The sequence below is a fragment of the Salmo trutta genome, chromosome 11 (genome assembly GCF_901001165.1).
Source record: "Salmo trutta chromosome 11, fSalTru1.1, whole genome shotgun sequence".
NCBI classification, from domain to species: Eukaryota; Metazoa; Chordata; class Actinopteri; order Salmoniformes; family Salmonidae; genus Salmo; species Salmo trutta.
Genome location: NC_042967.1, coordinates 22,005,149 through 22,023,832, shown reverse-complemented (window position 1 = coordinate 22,023,832; position 18,684 = coordinate 22,005,149). Strand labels below are relative to the sequence as shown.

The 18,684-nt window shown below is 46.6% G+C and overlaps 1 protein-coding gene across 1 annotated transcript in view; it reads left to right on the top strand.

Annotated features, from left to right (window-relative positions):
* Positions 1–18,684, top strand: part of dnah6 (dynein, axonemal, heavy chain 6) — a 129,304-nt gene that overhangs the window by 72,786 nt on the left and 37,834 nt on the right. Inside the window, exons 52-55 of the mRNA XM_029766640.1 lie at positions 7,667–7,909; positions 11,422–11,589; positions 15,043–15,278; positions 18,515–18,617. Coding sequence (XP_029622500.1) covers positions 7,667–7,909; positions 11,422–11,589; positions 15,043–15,278; positions 18,515–18,617 — 750 coding nt within the window. The remainder of the gene's footprint in view (positions 1–7,666; positions 7,910–11,421; positions 11,590–15,042; positions 15,279–18,514; positions 18,618–18,684) is intronic.

Below are 18,684 nucleotides of genomic sequence, written 5' to 3'. Positions count from 1 at the left end.
TCTGACAACAGCTCCAGGACATGTCTAGTGTTTGTCCTCTGACAACAGCTCCAGGACATGTCTAGTGTGGTGTTGAAGTTGTGGTCCGGGTCTGAGGTGGGCTGTTCTGCATGCTTCTCTGGGGGAGTGTCCTGCTCTCTGTCACACCTCAGCTTTCTCTCCTCCTCCTTCACTGCTGTTAGCTGTGCCATGTGTTCCTCTCTCTCCTTCACTGCTGTTAGCTGTGCCATGTGTTCCTCTCTCTCCTTCACTGCTGTTAGCTGTGCCATGTTCCTCTCTCTCCTCCTTCACTGCTGTTAGCTGTGCAATGTGTTCCTCTCTCCTCCTTCACTGCTGTTAGCTGTGCCATGTGTTCCTCTCTCTCCTCCTTCACTGCTGTTTGCTGTGCCATGTGTTCCTCTCTCTCCTCCTTCACTGCTGTTAGCTGTGCAATGTTTTCCTCTCTCTCCTCCTTCACTGCTGTTAGCTGTGCAATGTGTTCCTCTCTCCTCCTTCACTGCTGTTAGCTGTGCCATGTGTTCCTCTCTCTCCTCCTTCACTGCTGTTAGCTGTGCAATGTTTTCCTCTCTCTCCTCCTTCACTGCTGTTAGCTGTGCAATGTGTTCCTCTCTCCTCCTTCACTGCTGTTAGCTGTGCCATGTGTTCCTCTCCCTCCTCCTTCACTGCTGTTAGCTGTGGCATGTGTTCCTCCCTGTTTTTCTGTTTTGTGGGTTTGTTCTGTCTGGATTGTGTGGACTAGCTCTCTGAGCTCCACCATGTCTCTCTCCAGCTCTGTGATTTTATCCCTCTCAATGATGGAGGAGCGGTGCAGTTGTGGGACCTGGGTGTGTTCAGTGCTGGGGGGGTGACTATCCTCGTCTGCAGGACAGTTTGAAGAGGTGTGAACTGACTGATTCAGGATGGGGGAGTCGTCACAGAGAGAGAGCTTTTCCTGCTGTGCTCTCTCTTTGATCCTGTAAAAGTCATGCTGGAACTACATGAGGATGTGCCATGCCAGGGGATGGTCTGATTAATATAGCACTGTACCATGCCAGGGGATGGTCTGGTTAATATAGCACTGTGCCATGCCAGGGGATGGTCTGGTTAATATAGCACTGTGCCATGCCAGGGGATGGTCTGGTTAATATAGCACTGTGCCATGCCAGGGGATGGTCTGGTTAATATAGCACTGTGCCATGCCAGGGGATGGTCTGGTTAATATAGCACTGTGCCATGCCAGGGGATGGTCTGGTTAATATAGCACTGTGCCATGCCAGGGGATGGTCTGGTTAATATAGCACTGTGCCATGCCAGGGGATGGTCTGGTTAATATAGCACTGTGCCATGCCAGGGGATGGTCTGGTTAATATAGCACTGTGTCATGCCAGGGGATGGTCTGGTTAATATAGCACTGTGCCATGCCAGGGGATGGTCTGGTTAATATAGCACTGTGTCATGCCAGGGGATGGTCTGGTTAATATAGCACTGTGCCATGCCAGGGGATGGTCTGATTAATATAGCACTGTGCCATGCCAGGGGATGGTCTGATTAATATAGCACTGTGTCATGCCAGGGGATGGTCTGGTTAATATAGTACTGTGTCATGCCAGGGGATGGTCTGGTTAATATAGCACTGTGCCATGCCAGGGGATGGTCTGGTTAATATAGCACTGTGCCATGCCAGGGGATGGTCTGGTTAATATAGCACTGTGCCATGCCAGGGGATGGTCTGGTTAATATAGCACTGTGCCATGCCAGGGGATGGTCTGGTTAATATAGCACTGTGCCATGCCAGGGGATGGTCTGGTTAATATAGCACTGTGTCATGCCAGGGGATGGTCTGGTTAATATAGTACTGTGCCATGCCAGGGGATGGTCTGGTTAATATAGCACTGTGCCATGCCAGGGGATGGTCTGGTTAATATAGCACTGTGCCATGCCAGGGGATGGTCTGGTTAATATAGCACTGTGCCATGCCAGGGGATGGTCTGGTTAATATAGCACTGTGTCATGCCAGGGGATGGTCTGGTTAATATAGCACTGTGTCATGCCAGGGGATGGTCTGTGTTAATATAGCACTGTGCCATGCCAGGGGATGGTCTGTGTTAATATAGCACTGTGTCATGCCAGGGGATGGTCTGGTTAATATAACACTGTGCCATGCCAGGGGATGGTCTGGTTAATATAGCACTGTGCCATGCCAGGGGATGGTCTGGTTAATATAGTACTGTACCATGCCAGGGGATGGTCTGGTTAATATAGCACTGTGCCATGCCAGGGGATGGTCTGTGTTAATATAGCACTGTGTCATGCCAGGGGATGGTCTGGTTAATATAGCACTGTGTCATGCCAAGGGATGGTCTGGTTAATATAGCACTGTGCCATGCCAGGGGATGGTCTGGTTAATATAACACTGTGCCATGCCAGGGGATGGTCTGTGTTAATATAGCACTGTGTCATGCCAGGGGATGGTCTGGTTAATATAGCACTGTGTCATGCCAAGGGATGGTCTGGTTAATATAGCACTGTGCCATGCCAGGGGATGGTCTGGTTAATATAGCACTGTGTCATGCCAGGGGATGGTCTGGTTAATATAGCACTGTGCCATGCCAGAGGATGGTCTGGTTAATATAGCACTGTGCCATGCCAGGGGATGGTCTGGTTAATATAGCACTGTGTCATGCCAGGGGATGGTCTGGTTAATATAGCACTGTGCCATGCCAGGGGATGGTCTGGTTAATATAGCACTGTGTCATGCCAGGGGATGGTCTGGTTAATATAGCACTGTACCATGCCAGGGGATGGTCTGGTTAATATAGTACTGTGCCATGCCAGGGGATGGTCTGGTTAATATAGCACTGTGTCATGCCAGGGGATGGTCTGGTTAATATAGCACTGTGTCATGCCAGGGGATGGTCTGGTTAATATAGCACTGTGTCATGCCAGGGGATGGTCTGGTTAATATAGCACTGTACCATGCCAGGGGATGGTCTGGTTAATATAGCACTGTGCCATGCCAGGGGATGGTCTGGTTAATATAGAACTGTGTCATGCCAGGGGATGGTCTGGTTAATATAGCACTGTGTCATGCCAGGGGATGGTCTGGTTAATATAGCACTGTGTCATGCCAGGGGATGGTCTGGTTAATATAGCACTGTGCCATGCCAGGGGATGGTCTGGTTAATATAGCAATGTGCCAGGGGATGGTCTGGTTAATATAGCACTGTGCCAGGGGATGGTCTGGTTAATATAGCACTGTGTCATGCCAGGGGATGGTCTGGTTAGTATAGCACTGTGCCAGGGGATGGTCTGGTTAATATAGCACTGTGCCAGGGGATGGTCTGGTTAATATAGCACTGTGCCATGCCAGGGGATGGTCTGGTTAATATAGCACTGTGCCATGCCAGGGGATGGTCTGGTTAATATAGCACTGTGCCATGCCAGGGGATGGTCTGTGTTAATATAGCACTGTGTCATGCCAGGGGATGGTCTGGTTAATATAGCACTGTGTCATGCCAGGGGATGGGCTGGTTAATATAGCACTGTACCATGCCAGGGGATGGTCTGGTTAATATAGCACTGTGCCATGCCAGGGGATGGTCTGGTTAATATAACACTGTGTCATGCCAGGGGATGGTCTGGTTAATATAGCACTGTGTCATGCCAGGGGATGGTCTGTGTTAATATAGCACTGTGCCATGCCAGGGGATGGTCTGTGTTAATATAGCACTGTGTCATGCCAGGGGATGGTCTGGTTAATATAGCACTGTGTCATGCCAGGGGATGGGCTGGTTAATATAGCACTGTACCATGCCAGGGGATGGTCTGGTTAATATAGCACTGTGCCATGCCAGGGGATGGGCTGGTTAATATAACACTGTGTCATGCCAGGGGATGGTCTGGTTAATATAGCACTGTGCCATGCCAGGGGATGGTCTGGTTAATATAGCACTGTGCCATGCCAGGGGAGGGTCTGGTTAATATAGCACTGTGTCATGCCAGGGGATGGTCTGGTTAATATAGCACTGTGTCATGCCAGGGGATGGTCTGGTAAATATAGCACTGTGTCATGCCAGGGGATGGTCTGGTTAATATAGCACTGTGTCATGCCAGGGGATGGTCTGTGTTAATATAGCACTGTACCATGCCAGGGGATGGTCTGGTTAATATAGCACTGTGCCATGCCAGGGGATGGTCTGGTTAATATAGCACTGTGCCATGCCAGGGGATGGTCTGGTTAATATAGCACTGTGTCATGCCAGGGGATGGTCTGGTTAATATAGCACTGTGCCATGCCAGGGGATGGTCTGGTTAATATAGCACTGTACCATGCCAGGGGATGGTCTGGTTAATATAGCACTGTGTCATGCCAGGGGATGGTCTGGTTAATATAGCACTGTGCCATGCCAGGGGATGGTCTGGTTAATATAGCACTGTGCCATGCCAGGGGATGGTCTGGTTAATATAGCACTGTGTCATGTCAGGGGATGGTCTGGTTAATATAGCACTGTGCCATGCCAGGGGATGGTCTGGTTAATATAGCACTGTGCCATGCCAGGGGATGGTCTGGTTAATATAGCACTGTGCCATGCCAGGGGATGGTCTGGTTAATATAGCACTGTGCCATGCCAGGGGATGGTCTGGTTAATATAGCACTGTGCCATGCCAGGGGATGGTCTGGTTAATATAGCACTGTGTCATGCCAGGGGATGGTCTGGTTAATATAGCACTGTGTCATGCCAGGGGATGGTCTGGTTAATATAGCACTGTGCCATGCCAGGGGATGGTCTGGTTAATATAGCACTGTGTCATGCCAGGGGATGGTCTGGTTAATATAGCACTGTACCATGCCAGGGGATGGTCTGGTTAATATAGCACTGTGTCATGCCAGGGGATGGTCTGGTTAATATAGCACTGTGCCATGCCAGGGGATGGTCTGGTTAATATAGCACTGTGCCATGCCAGGGGATGGTCTGGTTAATATAGTACTGTGCCATGCCAGGGGATGGTCTGGTTAATATAGCACTGTGCCATGCCAGGGGATGGTCTGGTTAATATAGCACTGTGCCATGCCAGGGGATGGTCTGGTTAATATAGCACTGTACCATGCCAGGGGATGGTCTGGTTAATATAGCACTGTGCCATGCCAGGGGATGGTCTGGTTAATATAGCACTGTACCATGCCAGGGGATGGTCTGGTTAATATAGCACTGTGCCATGCCAGGGGATGGTCTGGTTAATATAGCACTGTGCCATGCCAGGGGATGGTCTGGTTAATATAGCACTGTGTCATGCCAGGGGATGGTCTGGTTAATATAGCACTGTGCCATGCCAGGGGATGGTCTGGTTAATATAGCACTGTACCATGCCAGGGGATGGTCTGGTTAATATAGCACTGTGCCATGCCAGGGGATGGTCTGGTTAATATAGCACTGTGTCATGCCAGGGGATGGTCTGATTAATATAGCACTGTACCATGCCAGGGGATGGTCTGGTTAATATAGCACTGTACCATGCCAGGGGATGGTCTGGTTAATATAGCACTGTGCCATGCCAGGGGATGGTCTGGTTAATATAGCACTGTACCATGCCAGGGGATGGTCTGGTTAATATAGCACTGTACCATGCCAGGGGATGGTCTGGTTAATATAGCACTGTGCCATGCCAGGGGATGGTCTGGTTAATATAGCACTGTACCATGCCAGGGGATGGTCTTTGTGGAAAATGAAGTTGCTCACATTCCCCTCATTGTAGCAGTCAGCAAATAGTGTCTCTGGATTGTCCTTGAGGAGCTTATTTTTGTACATATTCCGTGCAGTGTTATTTTTAATATCCAAGGGGTGCTGTACTGTGATGACATCTACACAGGGGGCTTCAAAGGCCTCTGCATTTGGGTGGGACAGGCTGTGAAACTCTCCTGCCATTGATAGGCTCAAGAGTTTTCACCCTTCTCTTTTCCCACTTCAGTAGTAATCTAAGTTGCAGCCAGGTCTGTTCTGTCCTAGCTGCTTGGTAGCTTAGTAGCCTTGTTTAATAAGCTTTATATAACAATAATATCTAGAGATGATTGTCTATTACTTTTTGGCTTCAGAAGAAGGTTGAGACTGAACATTACTCAGTCTGAACCTCAGTCTGGTATTTCCAGGTTCCTCTGTGTTTCTTCTGCAGGTTCTGCTTAGTTAGAAGTTTTTATCTTGATAGTCCTTGGTAGTAAGAATCCGTTCAGTTAATTTTGTCCACAATTAAGGTTTTAGGTGTGGAATTTTGAGGTTTTCATGTAGAGGGTAGTATCCTGTATAAGTCCTTGCGGATAAAAAAACATCTATATTTATCTTTTTTTTTTGCGGAACTCAGGATCCCATGGTCTCTCTCTCTCCCTCTTTATGTCTGGAAGTAATATCTCTCTCTCTCTCTGGAAGCAATCTCTCTCTCTCCCTCTTTATATCTGGAAGCAATATCTCTCTCTCTCCCTCTTTATATCTGGAAGCAATCTCTCTCTCTCTCCCTCTTTATATCTGGAAGTAATATCTCTCTCTCTCCCTCTTTATATCTTAAAGCCATGTTTTTCTCTTTCTCTCTCCCTCCCTCTTTATATCTGGAAGCAATATCTCTCTCTCTCCCTCTTTATGTCTGGAAGTAATATCTCTCTCTCTCTCTGGAAGCAATCTCTCTCTCTCTCCCTCTTTATATCTGGAAGCAATCTCTCTCTCTCTCCCTCTTTATATCTGGAAGCAATATCTCTCTCTCTCCCTCTTTATGTCTGGAAGTAATATCTCTCTCTCTCTCCCTCTTTATATCTGGAAGCAATATCTCTCTCTCTCCCTCTCCCTCTTTATATCTGGAAGTAATATCTCTCTCTCTCCCTCTTTATATCTGGAAGCAATATCTCTCTCTCTCCCTCTTTATATCTGGAAGCAATATCTCTCTCTCTCTCTTTATATCTGGAAGCAATCTCTCTCTCTCTCCCTCTTTATGTCTGGAAGTAATATCTCTCTCTCTCTCTCTCTCTCTCTCTGGAAGCAATATCTCTTTCTCTCCCTCTTTATATCTGGAAGCAATCTCTCTCTCTCTCTCTCTTTATATCTGGAAGCAATATCTCTCTCTCTCCCTCTTTATATCTGGAAGCAATATCTCTCTCTCTCTCTCTCTCTCTCCCTCTTTATATCTGGAAGCAATATCTCTCTCTCTCCCTCTTTATATCTGAAAGCCATGTTTTTCTCTTTCTCTCCCTCCCTCTTTATATCTGGAAGCAATATCTCTCGCTCTCCCTCTTTATATCTGGAAGTAATATCTCTCTCTCTCCCTCTTTATATCTGGAAGTAATATCTCTCTCTCTCCCTCTTTATATCTGGAAGCAATATCTCTCTCTCTCCCTCTTTATATCTGGAAGCAATATCTCTCTCTCTCTCTCTCTCTCTCCCTCTTTATATCTGAAAGCCATGTTTTTCTCTTTCTCTCTCCCTCCCTCTTTATATCTGGAAGCAATATCTCTCGCTCTCTGTCTCTCTCTATATCTGAAAGCAATGTTTTTCTCTCTCTCTGTCTGTCTCTTTATATCTGGAAGCAATGTCTCTCTCTCTCTTTCTTTCTCCCTCTACCACGCTCTCTCTTTGACTTTCTTAATTTCCTCATTTTCCACCCACTCTCTCCTACAATCTAACCATCCCCTCCTCTTTTCCCCCTGTAGTGGCCCCGTGAGGCCCTCCTCTCCGTGTCCCAGACCTTCTTCCAGAACGTGGAGTTTGGCAGTGAGGAGATAAAGGATCGTTTCAGTGAGATGTGTGTGGAGATCCACGTCAGTGTGACAGACATGGCCGAGAGGTTCTACTGTGAGCTGAGACGACGCTACTACACTACCCCCACCTCATACCTGGAACTGATTAACCTCTACCTGGCCATGTTGGGAGAGAAGAGACAGCAACTAGTGGCTGTAAGAGATCAGTAATACTACTGATTAATACTGTTTCATAATCAATAACTAATATTAACCTCTACCTGGCCATGTTGGGAGAGAAGAGACAGCAACTAGTGGCTGTAAGAGATCAGTAATACTACTGATTAATACTGTTTCATAATCAATAACTAATATTAACCTCTACCTGGCCATGTTGGGAGAGAAGAGACAGCAACTAGTGGCTGTAAGAGATCAGTAATACTACTGATTAATACTGTTTCATAATCAATAACTAATATTAACCTCTACCTGGCCATGTTGGGAGAGAAGAGACAGCAACTAGTGGCTGTAAGAGATCAGTAATACTACTGATTAATACTGTTTCATAATCAATAACTAATATTAACCTCTACCTGGCCATGTTGGGAGAGAAGAGACAGCAACTAGTGGCTGTAAGAGATCAGTAATACTACTGATTAATACTGTTTCATAATCAATAACTAATATTAACCTCTACCTGGCCATGTTGGGAGAGAAGAGACAGCAACTAGTGGCTGTAAGAGATCAGTAATACTACTGATTAATACTGTTTCATAATCAATAACTAATAGTAACCTCTACCTGGCCATGTTGGGAGAGAAGAGACAGCAACTAGTGGCTGTAAGAGATCAGTAATACTACTGATTAATACTGTTTCATAATCAATAACTAATATTAACCTCTACCTGGCCATGTTGGGAGAGAAGAGACAGCAACTAGTGGCTGTAAGAGATCAGTAATACTACTGATTAATACTGTTTCATAATCAATAACTAATATTAACCTCTACCTGGCCATGTTGGGAGAGAAGAGACAGCAACTAGTGGCTGTAAGAGATCAGTAATACTACTGATTAATACTGTTTCATAATCAATGACTAATATTAACCTCTACCTGGCCATGTTGGGAGAGAAGAGACAGCAACTAGTGGCTGTAAGAGATCAGTAATACTACTGATTAATACTGTTTCATAATCAATAACTAATATTTACCTCTACCTGGCCATGTTGGGAGAGAAGAGACAGCAACTAGTGGCTGTAAGAGATCAGTAATACTACTGATTAATACTGTTTCATAATCAATAACTAATATTAACCTCTACCTGGCCATGTTGGGAGAGAAGAGACAGCAAATAGTGGCTGTAAGAGATCAGTAATACTACAGATTAATACTGTTTCATAATCAATAACTAATATTAACCTCTACCTGGCCATGTTGGGAGAGAAGAGACAGCAACTAGTGGCTGTAAGAGATCAGTAATACTACTGATTAAAACTGTTTCATAATCAATAACTAATATTAACCTCTACCTGGCCATGTTGGGAGAGAAGAGACAGCAACTAGTGGCTGTAAGAGATCAGTAATACTACTGATTAATACTGTTTCATAATCAATAACTAATATTAACCTCTACCTGGCCATGTTGGGAGAGAAGAGACAGCAACTAGTGGCTGTAAGAGATCAGTAATACTACTGATTAATACTGTTTCATAATCAATAACTAATATTAACCTCTACCTGGCCATGTTGGGAGAGAAGAGACAGCAACTAGTGGCTGTAAGAGATCAGTAATACTACTGATTAATACTGTTTCATAATCAATAACCAATATTAACCTCTACCTGGCCATGTTGGGAGAGAAGAGACAGCAACTAGTGGCTGTAAGAGATCAGTAATACTACAGATTAATACTGTTTCATAATCAATAACTAATATTAACCTCTACCTGGCCATGTTGGGAGAGAAGAGACAGCAACTAGTGGCTGTAAGAGATCAGTAATACTACTGATTAATACTGTTTCATAATCAATAACTAATATTAACCTCTACCTGGCCATGTTGGGAGAGAAGAGACAGCAACTAGTGGCTGTAAGAGATCAGTAATACTACTGATTAATACTATTTCATAATCAATAACTAATATTAACCTCTACCTGGCCATGTTGGGAGAGAAGAGACAGCAACTAGTGGCTGTAAGAGATCAGTAATACTACTGATTAATACTGTTTCATAATCAATAACTAATATTAACCTCTACCTGGCCATGTTGGGAGAGAAGAGACAGCAACTAGTGGCTGTAAGAGATCAGTAATACTACTGATTAATACTGTTTCATAATCAATAACTAATATTAACCTCTACCTGGCCATGTTGGGAGAGAAGAGACAGCAACTAGTGGCTGTAAGAGATCAGTAATACTACTGATTAATACTGTTTCATAATCAATAACTAATATTAACCTCTACCTGGCCATGTTGGGAGAGAAGAGACAGCAACTAGTGGCTGTAAGAGATCAGTAATACTACTGATTAATACTGTTTCATAATCAATAACTAATATTAACCTCTACCTGGCCATGTTGGGAGAGAAGAGACAGCAACTAGTGGCTGTAAGAGATCAGTAATACTACTGATTAATACTGTTTCATAATCAATAACTAATATTAACCTCTACCTGGCCATGTTGGGAGAGAAGAGACAGCAACTAGTGGCTGTAAGAGATCAGTAATACTACTGATTAATACTGTTTCATAATCAATAACTAATATTAACCTCTACCTGGCCATGTTGGGAGAGAAGAGACAGCAACTAGTGGCTGTAAGAGATCAGTAATACTACTGATTAATACTGTTTCATAATCAATAACTAATATTAACCTCTACCTGGCCATGTTGGGAGAGAAGAGACAGCAACTAGTGGCTGTAAGAGATCAGTAATACTACTGATTAATACTGTTTCATAATCAATAACTAATATTAACCTCTACCTGGCCATGTTGGGAGAGAAGAGACAGCAACTAGTGGCTGTAAGAGATCAGTAATACTACTGATTAATACTGTTTCATAATCAATAACTAATAGTAACCTCTACCTGGCCATGTTGGGAGAGAAGAGACAGCAACTAGTGGCTGTAAGAGATCAGTAATACTACTGATTAATACTGTTTCATAATCAATAACTAATATTAACCTCTACCTGGCCATGTTGGGAGAGAAGAGACAGCAACTAGTGGCTGTAAGAGATCAGTAATACTACTGATTAATACTGTTTCATAATCAATAACTAATATTAACCTCTACCTGGCCATGTTGGGAGAGAAGAGACAGCAACTAGTGGCTGTAAGAGACAGATCTATAATACTGTTTAGCAATAGTAAACACAGCGGCTGTGAGACATCCATAATATGTATTATTTAATGTTATCAATACTCCAGTTTAGCACACTGTGGTTTCTTTGAAATGTGGCTATTTCTCTGAATGGGCGTCAATTCTATACTCCATTCAATCCAAGAAATGTAATTGCTTCTGTGTGCCTGTGTGTGTTTGTGTGTGTGTGTGTATCCCTTTGTGTGTGTGTGTGTGTGTGTGTGTGTGTGTGTGTGTGTGTGTGTGTGTGTATGACTGAGTGTGGGTATCCCTGTGTGTGTGTTCCTGTGTGTGTCTGTGTGTGTGCGTGTCTGTGTGCCTGTGTGTGTCTGTGTGCGTGTGTGTGTGTATTCCTGTGTGTGCAGGCTCGTGACAGGGTAAAGAATGGTCTGACTAAGCTGTTGGAGACCAACGTGTTGGTGGATAAGATGAAGATAGACCTGTCAGCTCTGGAGCCTGTCCTCAAACAAAAGTCTATAGATGTCAACGCCCTCATGGGGAAACTAGCCGTGGACCAGGAGAGCGCCGACAAGGTGGGTATAGAGTGGAGCTAGGGAAACTAGTCGTTGACCAGGAGAGGGTGGAGCTAGGGAAACCAGTCGTTGACCAGGAGAGAGACGACATGGTGGGTATAGAGTGGAGCTAAGGAAACTAGTCGTTGACCAGGAGAGGGTGGAGCTAGGGAAACCAGTCGTTGACCAGGAGAGAGTCAACATGGTTGGTATAGAGTGGAGCTAGGGAAACTAGTTGTTGACCAGGAGAGGGTGGAGCTAGGGAAACTAGTCGTTGACCAGGAGAGGGTGAAGCTAGGGAAACTAGTCATTGACCAGGAGAGGGTGGAGCTAGGGAAACTAGTCATTGACCAGGAGAGGGTGGAGCTAGGGAAACTAGTCGTTGACCAGGAGAGGGTGGAGCTAGGGAACTAGTCGTTGACCAGGAGAGGGTGGAGCTAGAGAAACTAGTCGTTGACCAGGAGAGGGTGGAGCTAGAGAAACTAGTCGTTGACCAGGAGAGGGTGGAGCTAGGGAAACTAGTCGTTGACCAGGAGAGAGTGGAGCTAGGGAAACTAGTCGTTGACCAGGAGAGAGTGGAGCTAGAGAAACTAGTCGTTGACCAGGAGAGAGTGGAGCTAGGGAAACTAGTCGTTGACCAGGAGAGGGTGGAGCTAGAGAAACTAGTCGTTGACCAGGAGAGGGTGGAGTTAGGGAAACTAGTCGGTGACCAGGAGAGGGTGGAGCTAGGGAAACTAGTCATTGACCAGGAGAGAATCAACATGGTGGGTATAGAGTGGAGCTAGGGAAACTAGTCATTGACCAGGAGAGGGTGGAGCTAGGGAAACTAGTCGTTGACCAGGAGAGGGTGGAGCTAGGGAAACTAGTCGTTGACCAGGAGAGGGTGGAGCTAGGGAAACTAGTCATTGACCAGGAGAGAGTGGAGCTAGGGAAACTAGTCATTGACCAGGAGAGAATCAACATGGTGGGTATAGAGTGGAGCTAGGGAAACTAGTCGTTGACCAGGAGAGAGTCAACATGATGGGTATAGAGTGGAGCCAGGGAAACTAGTCGTTGACCAGGAGAGGGTGGAGCTAGGGAAACTAGTCGTTGACCAGGAGAGGGTGGAGCTAGGGAAACTAGTCGTTGACCAGGAGAGGGTGGAGCTAGGGAAACTAGTCGTTGACCAGGAGAGAGTGGAGCTAGGGAAACTAGTCGTTGACCAGGAGAGAATCAACATGGTGGGTGTAGAGTGGTGCTAGGGAAACTAGTCGTTGACCAGGAGAGGGTGGAGCTAGGGAAACTAGTTGTTGACCAGGAGAGGGTGGAGCTAGGGAAACTAGTCATTGACCAGGAGAGGGTGGAGCTAGGGAAACTAGTCGTTGACCAGGAGAGGGTGGAGTTAGAGGAACTAGTCGTTGACCAGGAGAGGGTGGAGCTAGAGAAACTAGTCGTTGACCAGGAGAGGGTGGAGCTAGGGAAACCAGTCGTTGACGAGGAGAGAGTCAACATGGTTGGTATAGAGTGGAGCTAGGGAAACTAGTTGTTGACCAGGAGAGGGTGGAGCTAGGGAAACTAGTCGTTGACCAGGAGAGGGTGGAGCTAGGGAAACTAGTCATTGACCAGGAGAGGGTGGAGCTGGGGAAACTAGTCATTGACCAGGAGAGGGTGGAGCTAGGGAAACTAGTCGTTGACCAGGAGAGGGTGGAGCTAGGGAACTAGTCGTTGACCAGGAGAGGGTGGAGCTAGAGAAACTAGTCGTTGACCAGGAGAGGGTGGAGCTAGAGAAACTAGTCGTTGACCAGGAGAGGGTGGAGCTAGGGAAACTAGTCGTTGACCAGGAGAGAGTGGAGCTAGGGAAACTAGTCGTTGACCAGGAGAGGGTGGAGCTAGGGAAACTAGTCGTTGACCAGGAGAGAGTGGAGCTAGGGAAACTAGTCGTTGACCAGGAGAGAGTGGAGCTAGAGAAACTAGTCGTTGACCAGGAGAGAGTGGAGCTAGGGAAACTAGTCGTTGACCAGGAGAGGGTGGAGCTAGAGAAACTAGTCGTTGACCAGGAGAGGGTGGAGTTAGGGAAACTAGTCGGTGACCAGGAGAGGGTGGAGCTAGGGAAACTAGTCATTGACCAGGAGAGAATCAACATGGTGGGTATAGAGTGGAGCTAGGGAAACTAGTCGTTGACCAGGAGAGGGTGGAGCTAGGGAAACTAGTCGTTGACCAGGAGAGGGTGGAGCTAGGGAAACTAGTCGTTGACCAGGAGAGGGTGGAGCTAGGGAAACTAGTCATTGACCAGGAGAGAGTGGAGCTAGGGAAACTAGTCATTGACCAGGAGAGAATCAACATGGTGGGTATAGAGTGGAGCTAGGGAAACTAGTCGTTGACCAGGAGAGAGTCAACATGATGGGTATAGAGTGGAGCCAGGGAAACTAGTCGTTGACCAGGAGAGGGTGGAGCTAGGGAAACTAGTCGTTGACCAGGAGAGGGTGGAGCTAGGGAAACTAGTCGTTGACCAGGAGAGGGTGGAGCTAGGGAAACTAGTCGTTGACCAGGAGAGGGTGGAGCTAGGGAAACTAGTCGTTGACCAGGAGAGAGTGGAGCTAGGGAAACTAGTCGTTGACCAGGAGAGAATCAACATGGTGGGTATAGAGTGGAGCTAGGGAAACTAGTTGTTGACCAGGAGAGGGTGGAGCTAGGGAAACTAGTTGTTGACCAGGAGAGGGTGGAGCTAGGGAAACTAGTCATTGACCAGGAGAGGGTGGAGCTAGGGAAACTAGTCGTTGACCAGGAGAGGGTGGAGCTAGAGGAACTAGTTGTTGACCAGGAGAGGGTGGAGCTAGAGAAACTAGTCGTTGACCAGGAGAGGGTGGAGCTAGGGAAACTAGTCGTTGACCAGGAGAGGGTGGAGCTAGGGAAACTAGTCGTTGACCATGAGAGGGTGGAGCATGGGAAATTCGTCGTTCACCAGGAGAGGGTGGAGCTAGGGAAACTAGTCGTTGACCAGGAGAGGGTGGAGCTAGGGAAACTAGTCGTTGACCAGGAGCGAGTGGAGCTAGGGAAACTAGTCGTTGACCAGGAGAGGGTGGAGCTAGGGAAACTAGTCGTTGACCATGAGAGGGTGGAGCTAGGGAAACTAGTCGTTGACCAGGAGAGGGTGGAGCTAGGGAATCTAGTCGTTGACCAGGAGAGGGTTGACAGGTGTGGTCATTTTTTGTTTGACTGTTTATGTGTCTAGGAGGAGTGTGTGTGTCTAGGGGGAGTGTGTGTGTGTCTAGGAGTGTGTGTGTCTAGGGGGAGTGTGTGTGTGTCTAGGGGTAGTGTGTGTCTAGGAGGAGTGTTTGTGTCCAGGGGGAGTGTGTGTGTGTCTAGGATTGGTGTTAGTTTTTGTCCTGCTGTTTTTTTTCTTCATGTGCATGCCTATTCAACTGTACTGTGTCTGTCTGTCTGTCTGTCTGTCCGTCCGTCCGTCCGTCCGTCCGTCCGTCCGTCCGTCCCCAGGTGCGTAAAGTGGTGAAGGAGGACGAAGCCCTAGCCAAGGTGAAGGCTGAGGACACCCAGGCCATAGCAGCAGATGCTCAGAGGGATCTAGACGAGGCTCTGCCCGCTCTGGAAGGTGCCAACAAGGCCCTGGACTCACTGGACAAGGCAGACATCTCAGAGATCAGGGTCTTCACCAAACCACCTGACATGGTCATGACTGTCATGGAGGCCGTCTGCATCCTGCTGGGCAGCAAGTCAGTCCACTAACAACACTTAGATGACAACGTTATGATTGATGCATGTCAGTCCGCTAACGACACTTAAATCACATTGACAACATCATAATTGATGCATCTTAGATCAAAAATCAAATAAATGTGTATTGGTCACATACACATAGTTAGCAGATGTTAATGCGAGTGTAGCGAAATGCTTGTGTTTCTAGTTCCGACAGTGCAGTAATATCTAACAAGTAATCTAACAATTCCCCAACAACTACGTAATACACACAAATCTAAAGGGATGAAATAAAGAATATGTACATATAAATATATGGATGAGCGATGGCCGAGTGGCATAGGTAAGATGCAGTAGATGGTATAGAGTACAGTATATAGATATGAGATGAGTAATGTAAGATATGTTAACATTATTAAATTTGCATTGTTTGAAGTGACTAGTGATCAATTTATTAAAGTGGCCAGTGATTTGAGTCTCTATGTAGGCAGCAGCCTCTCTGAGTTAGTGATGGCTGTTTAGCAGTCTGATGGCCTTGAGATAGAAGCTGTTTTTCAGTCTCTCGGTCCCCGCTTTGATGCAGCTGTACTGACCTCACCTTCTGGATGATAGCGGGGTGAACAGGCAGTGGATCGGGTGGTTGTTGTCTTTGATGATCTTTTTGGCCTTCCTGGGACATCGGATGCTGTAGGTGTCTTGGAGGGCAGGTAGTTTGCCCCCGGTGATGCGTTGTGCATAACGCACCACCCTCTGGAGAACCTTGAGGCTGAGGGCGGTGCAGTTGCCGTACCAGGCTGTGATACAGTCCGACAGGATGCTCTCGATTGTGCACCTGTAAAAGTTTGTCAGGGTTTTAGGTGACGAGCCACATTTCTTCAGCCTCCTGAGGTTGAAGAGGTGCTTTTGCGCCTTCACCACACTGTCTGTGTGGGTGGACCATTTCAGTTTGTCTGTGATGTGTACACCAAGGAACTTTCCACCTTCTCCACTACTGTCCCTTCGATGTGGATAGGGGGGTGCTCCCTCTGCTGTTGGGTGAACAGAGAGTACAGGAGGGGGCTGAGTACGCACCCTTGTGGGGCCCCAGTGTTAAGGGTCAGCGAATTGGAGATGTTGTCGCCTACCTTCACCACCTGGGGGCTGCCCATCAGAAAGTCCAGGACCCAATTCCACAAGGCGGGGTTGAGACCCAGGGCCGAGACCCAGGGCCTCCAGCTTAATGATGAGCTTGGAGGGTACGGGTATGGTATGGTGTTGAATGCTGAGCTGTAGTCAATGAATAGGTATTCCTCTTGTACAGATGGGACAGGGCAGTGTGCAGTGTAATGGCGATTGCATCGTCTGTGGACCTGTTGGGGCGGTATGCAAACTGAAGTGGGTCTAGGGAGGCAGGTAAGGTGGAGGTGATATGATCCTTGACTAGTCCCTCAAAGCACTTCATGATGACAGAATTGAGTGCTATGGGGCGGTAGTCATTTAGTTCAGTTATCTTTGCCTTCTTGGGTTCAGGAACAATGGTAGCCATCTTGAAGCATGTGGTGGCCACTGAGAAGGAGAGCTGGGTCCGCAGTCCTTGTTAGTGGGCCGTGCCGGTGCACTGTATTATCCTCAAAGCGGACAAAGAAGGTGTTTATTTTGTCTGGAAGTGAGACGTCGGTGTCTGTGACATGGCTGGTTTTCTTTTTGTAGTCCGTTATTGCCTGTAGACCCTGCCACATACGTCTCGTATCTGAGCTATTGAATTGCGACTCAACTTTGTCCCTATACCTTGTTTTATTGCCTTGCGGAGGGAATAACTACACTGTTTATATTCGGCCATATTCCCAGTCCTCTTTCCATGGTTAAATGTGGTGGTTCGCGCTTTCAGTTTTGCGAGAATTCTGCCATCCATCCACGGTTTCTGATTAGGGTAGGTTTTAATAGTCACAGTGGGTACAACATCTCCAATGCACTTCCTTATAAACTCACTTACCGAGTCAGCATATAGACCGATGTTGTTCTCTGAGGCTGCCCGGAACATTTCCCAGTCCGCGTGATCAAAACAATCTTGGAGCGTGGATTCCGATTGGTCAGACCAGCATTGAATGGTTCTAGTCAAGGGTACATCTTCTTTCAGTTTCTGCCTATAAGACGAAAGAAGAAAGATGGAGTCGTGATCAGATTTGCCGAAGGGAGGGCGAGGGAGGGCCTTGTATTCATTGCGGAAGTTAAAGTAACAGTGATCGAGTGTAAGTGCTGCAATCAACATGTTCATAGAATTTAGGTAGCCTTGTTCTCAAATTTGCTTTGTTCAAAGCCCCAGCTACAATAAATGCAGCCTCAGGAAATATGGTTTACATATAGTCCTGTGAAGTCCTTGTGGGCCGTCGTGGTGTCTGTTTGAGGGCGTATATACACAGCTGTGACGATAACTGACGAGTATTCTCTTGGGAGATAGTATCTCAGCTGCATGTCAGTCAGCTAACGATGCTTGGATACAGATTGATAACATAATCATTGTCTCTGCAACAAGTCAGTCCATGAAGGGTTAACAAATGTATTAGCTAATAGCATATTATTGTTGAACTTAATGCCATATGAGGCTGCCAATGGATGGATCGCTAACGTAGCAACAACTGATACTAATGTACCAGTCACTCCCAATGCATACACACTGGGATAGAACTTGAGATGGAAATCTGGGCCATGTGATATTTAAAAATACAAAATGTATCTAGCCGGTGGGCTAGTTGGGTACATTTTCTACAAGCTGATCAGTACTAGCCTGGGCTACTGGGCTAGATACATTACCATCCCTGCATACAAACCCTATAGGGAATATGTTGTCATTGACCCATAGACAGAAGGTAGCTTTAGGGTCCAGTATGGGAGACTGGCTGAGGTCAGTCAGTACTCTACTACTGCTCTGCTTGACAAGAAGAGAGTGAAGAATCATCATGTCCTCTTGTCTCTGTCTGTCTGATAGAATAATATGTCATCTGGATCGGTGGCTGGTGTTTTCTCTACTGCTTCCTGTCTGTACTCATAGCAGGCCTGTTAGCTAGCATGACTCCAGCTGTATCTCTCTCACACACACACACACACACACACACACACACACACACACACACACACACACACACACACACACACACACACACACACACACACACACACACACACACACACACACACAGTATCTCTCTCTACTTCAACTTTCTCTCTCTCTCTCTCACTCTCTCTCTCTCTCTCTCTCTCTCCCCCACCTCTCCAGACCAGACTGGTCCAGTGCCAAGCAGGTGCTGGGTGACTCCTACTTCCTCAGGAAGCTGATGGAATATGACAAGGAAAACATTAAGCCCCAGATCCTCCAGAAGGTCACTAACTCTTTTGGACATTGTTGTTTTTTGATAATCTCCTATTCATGTCTTCCTGTATTGGCTT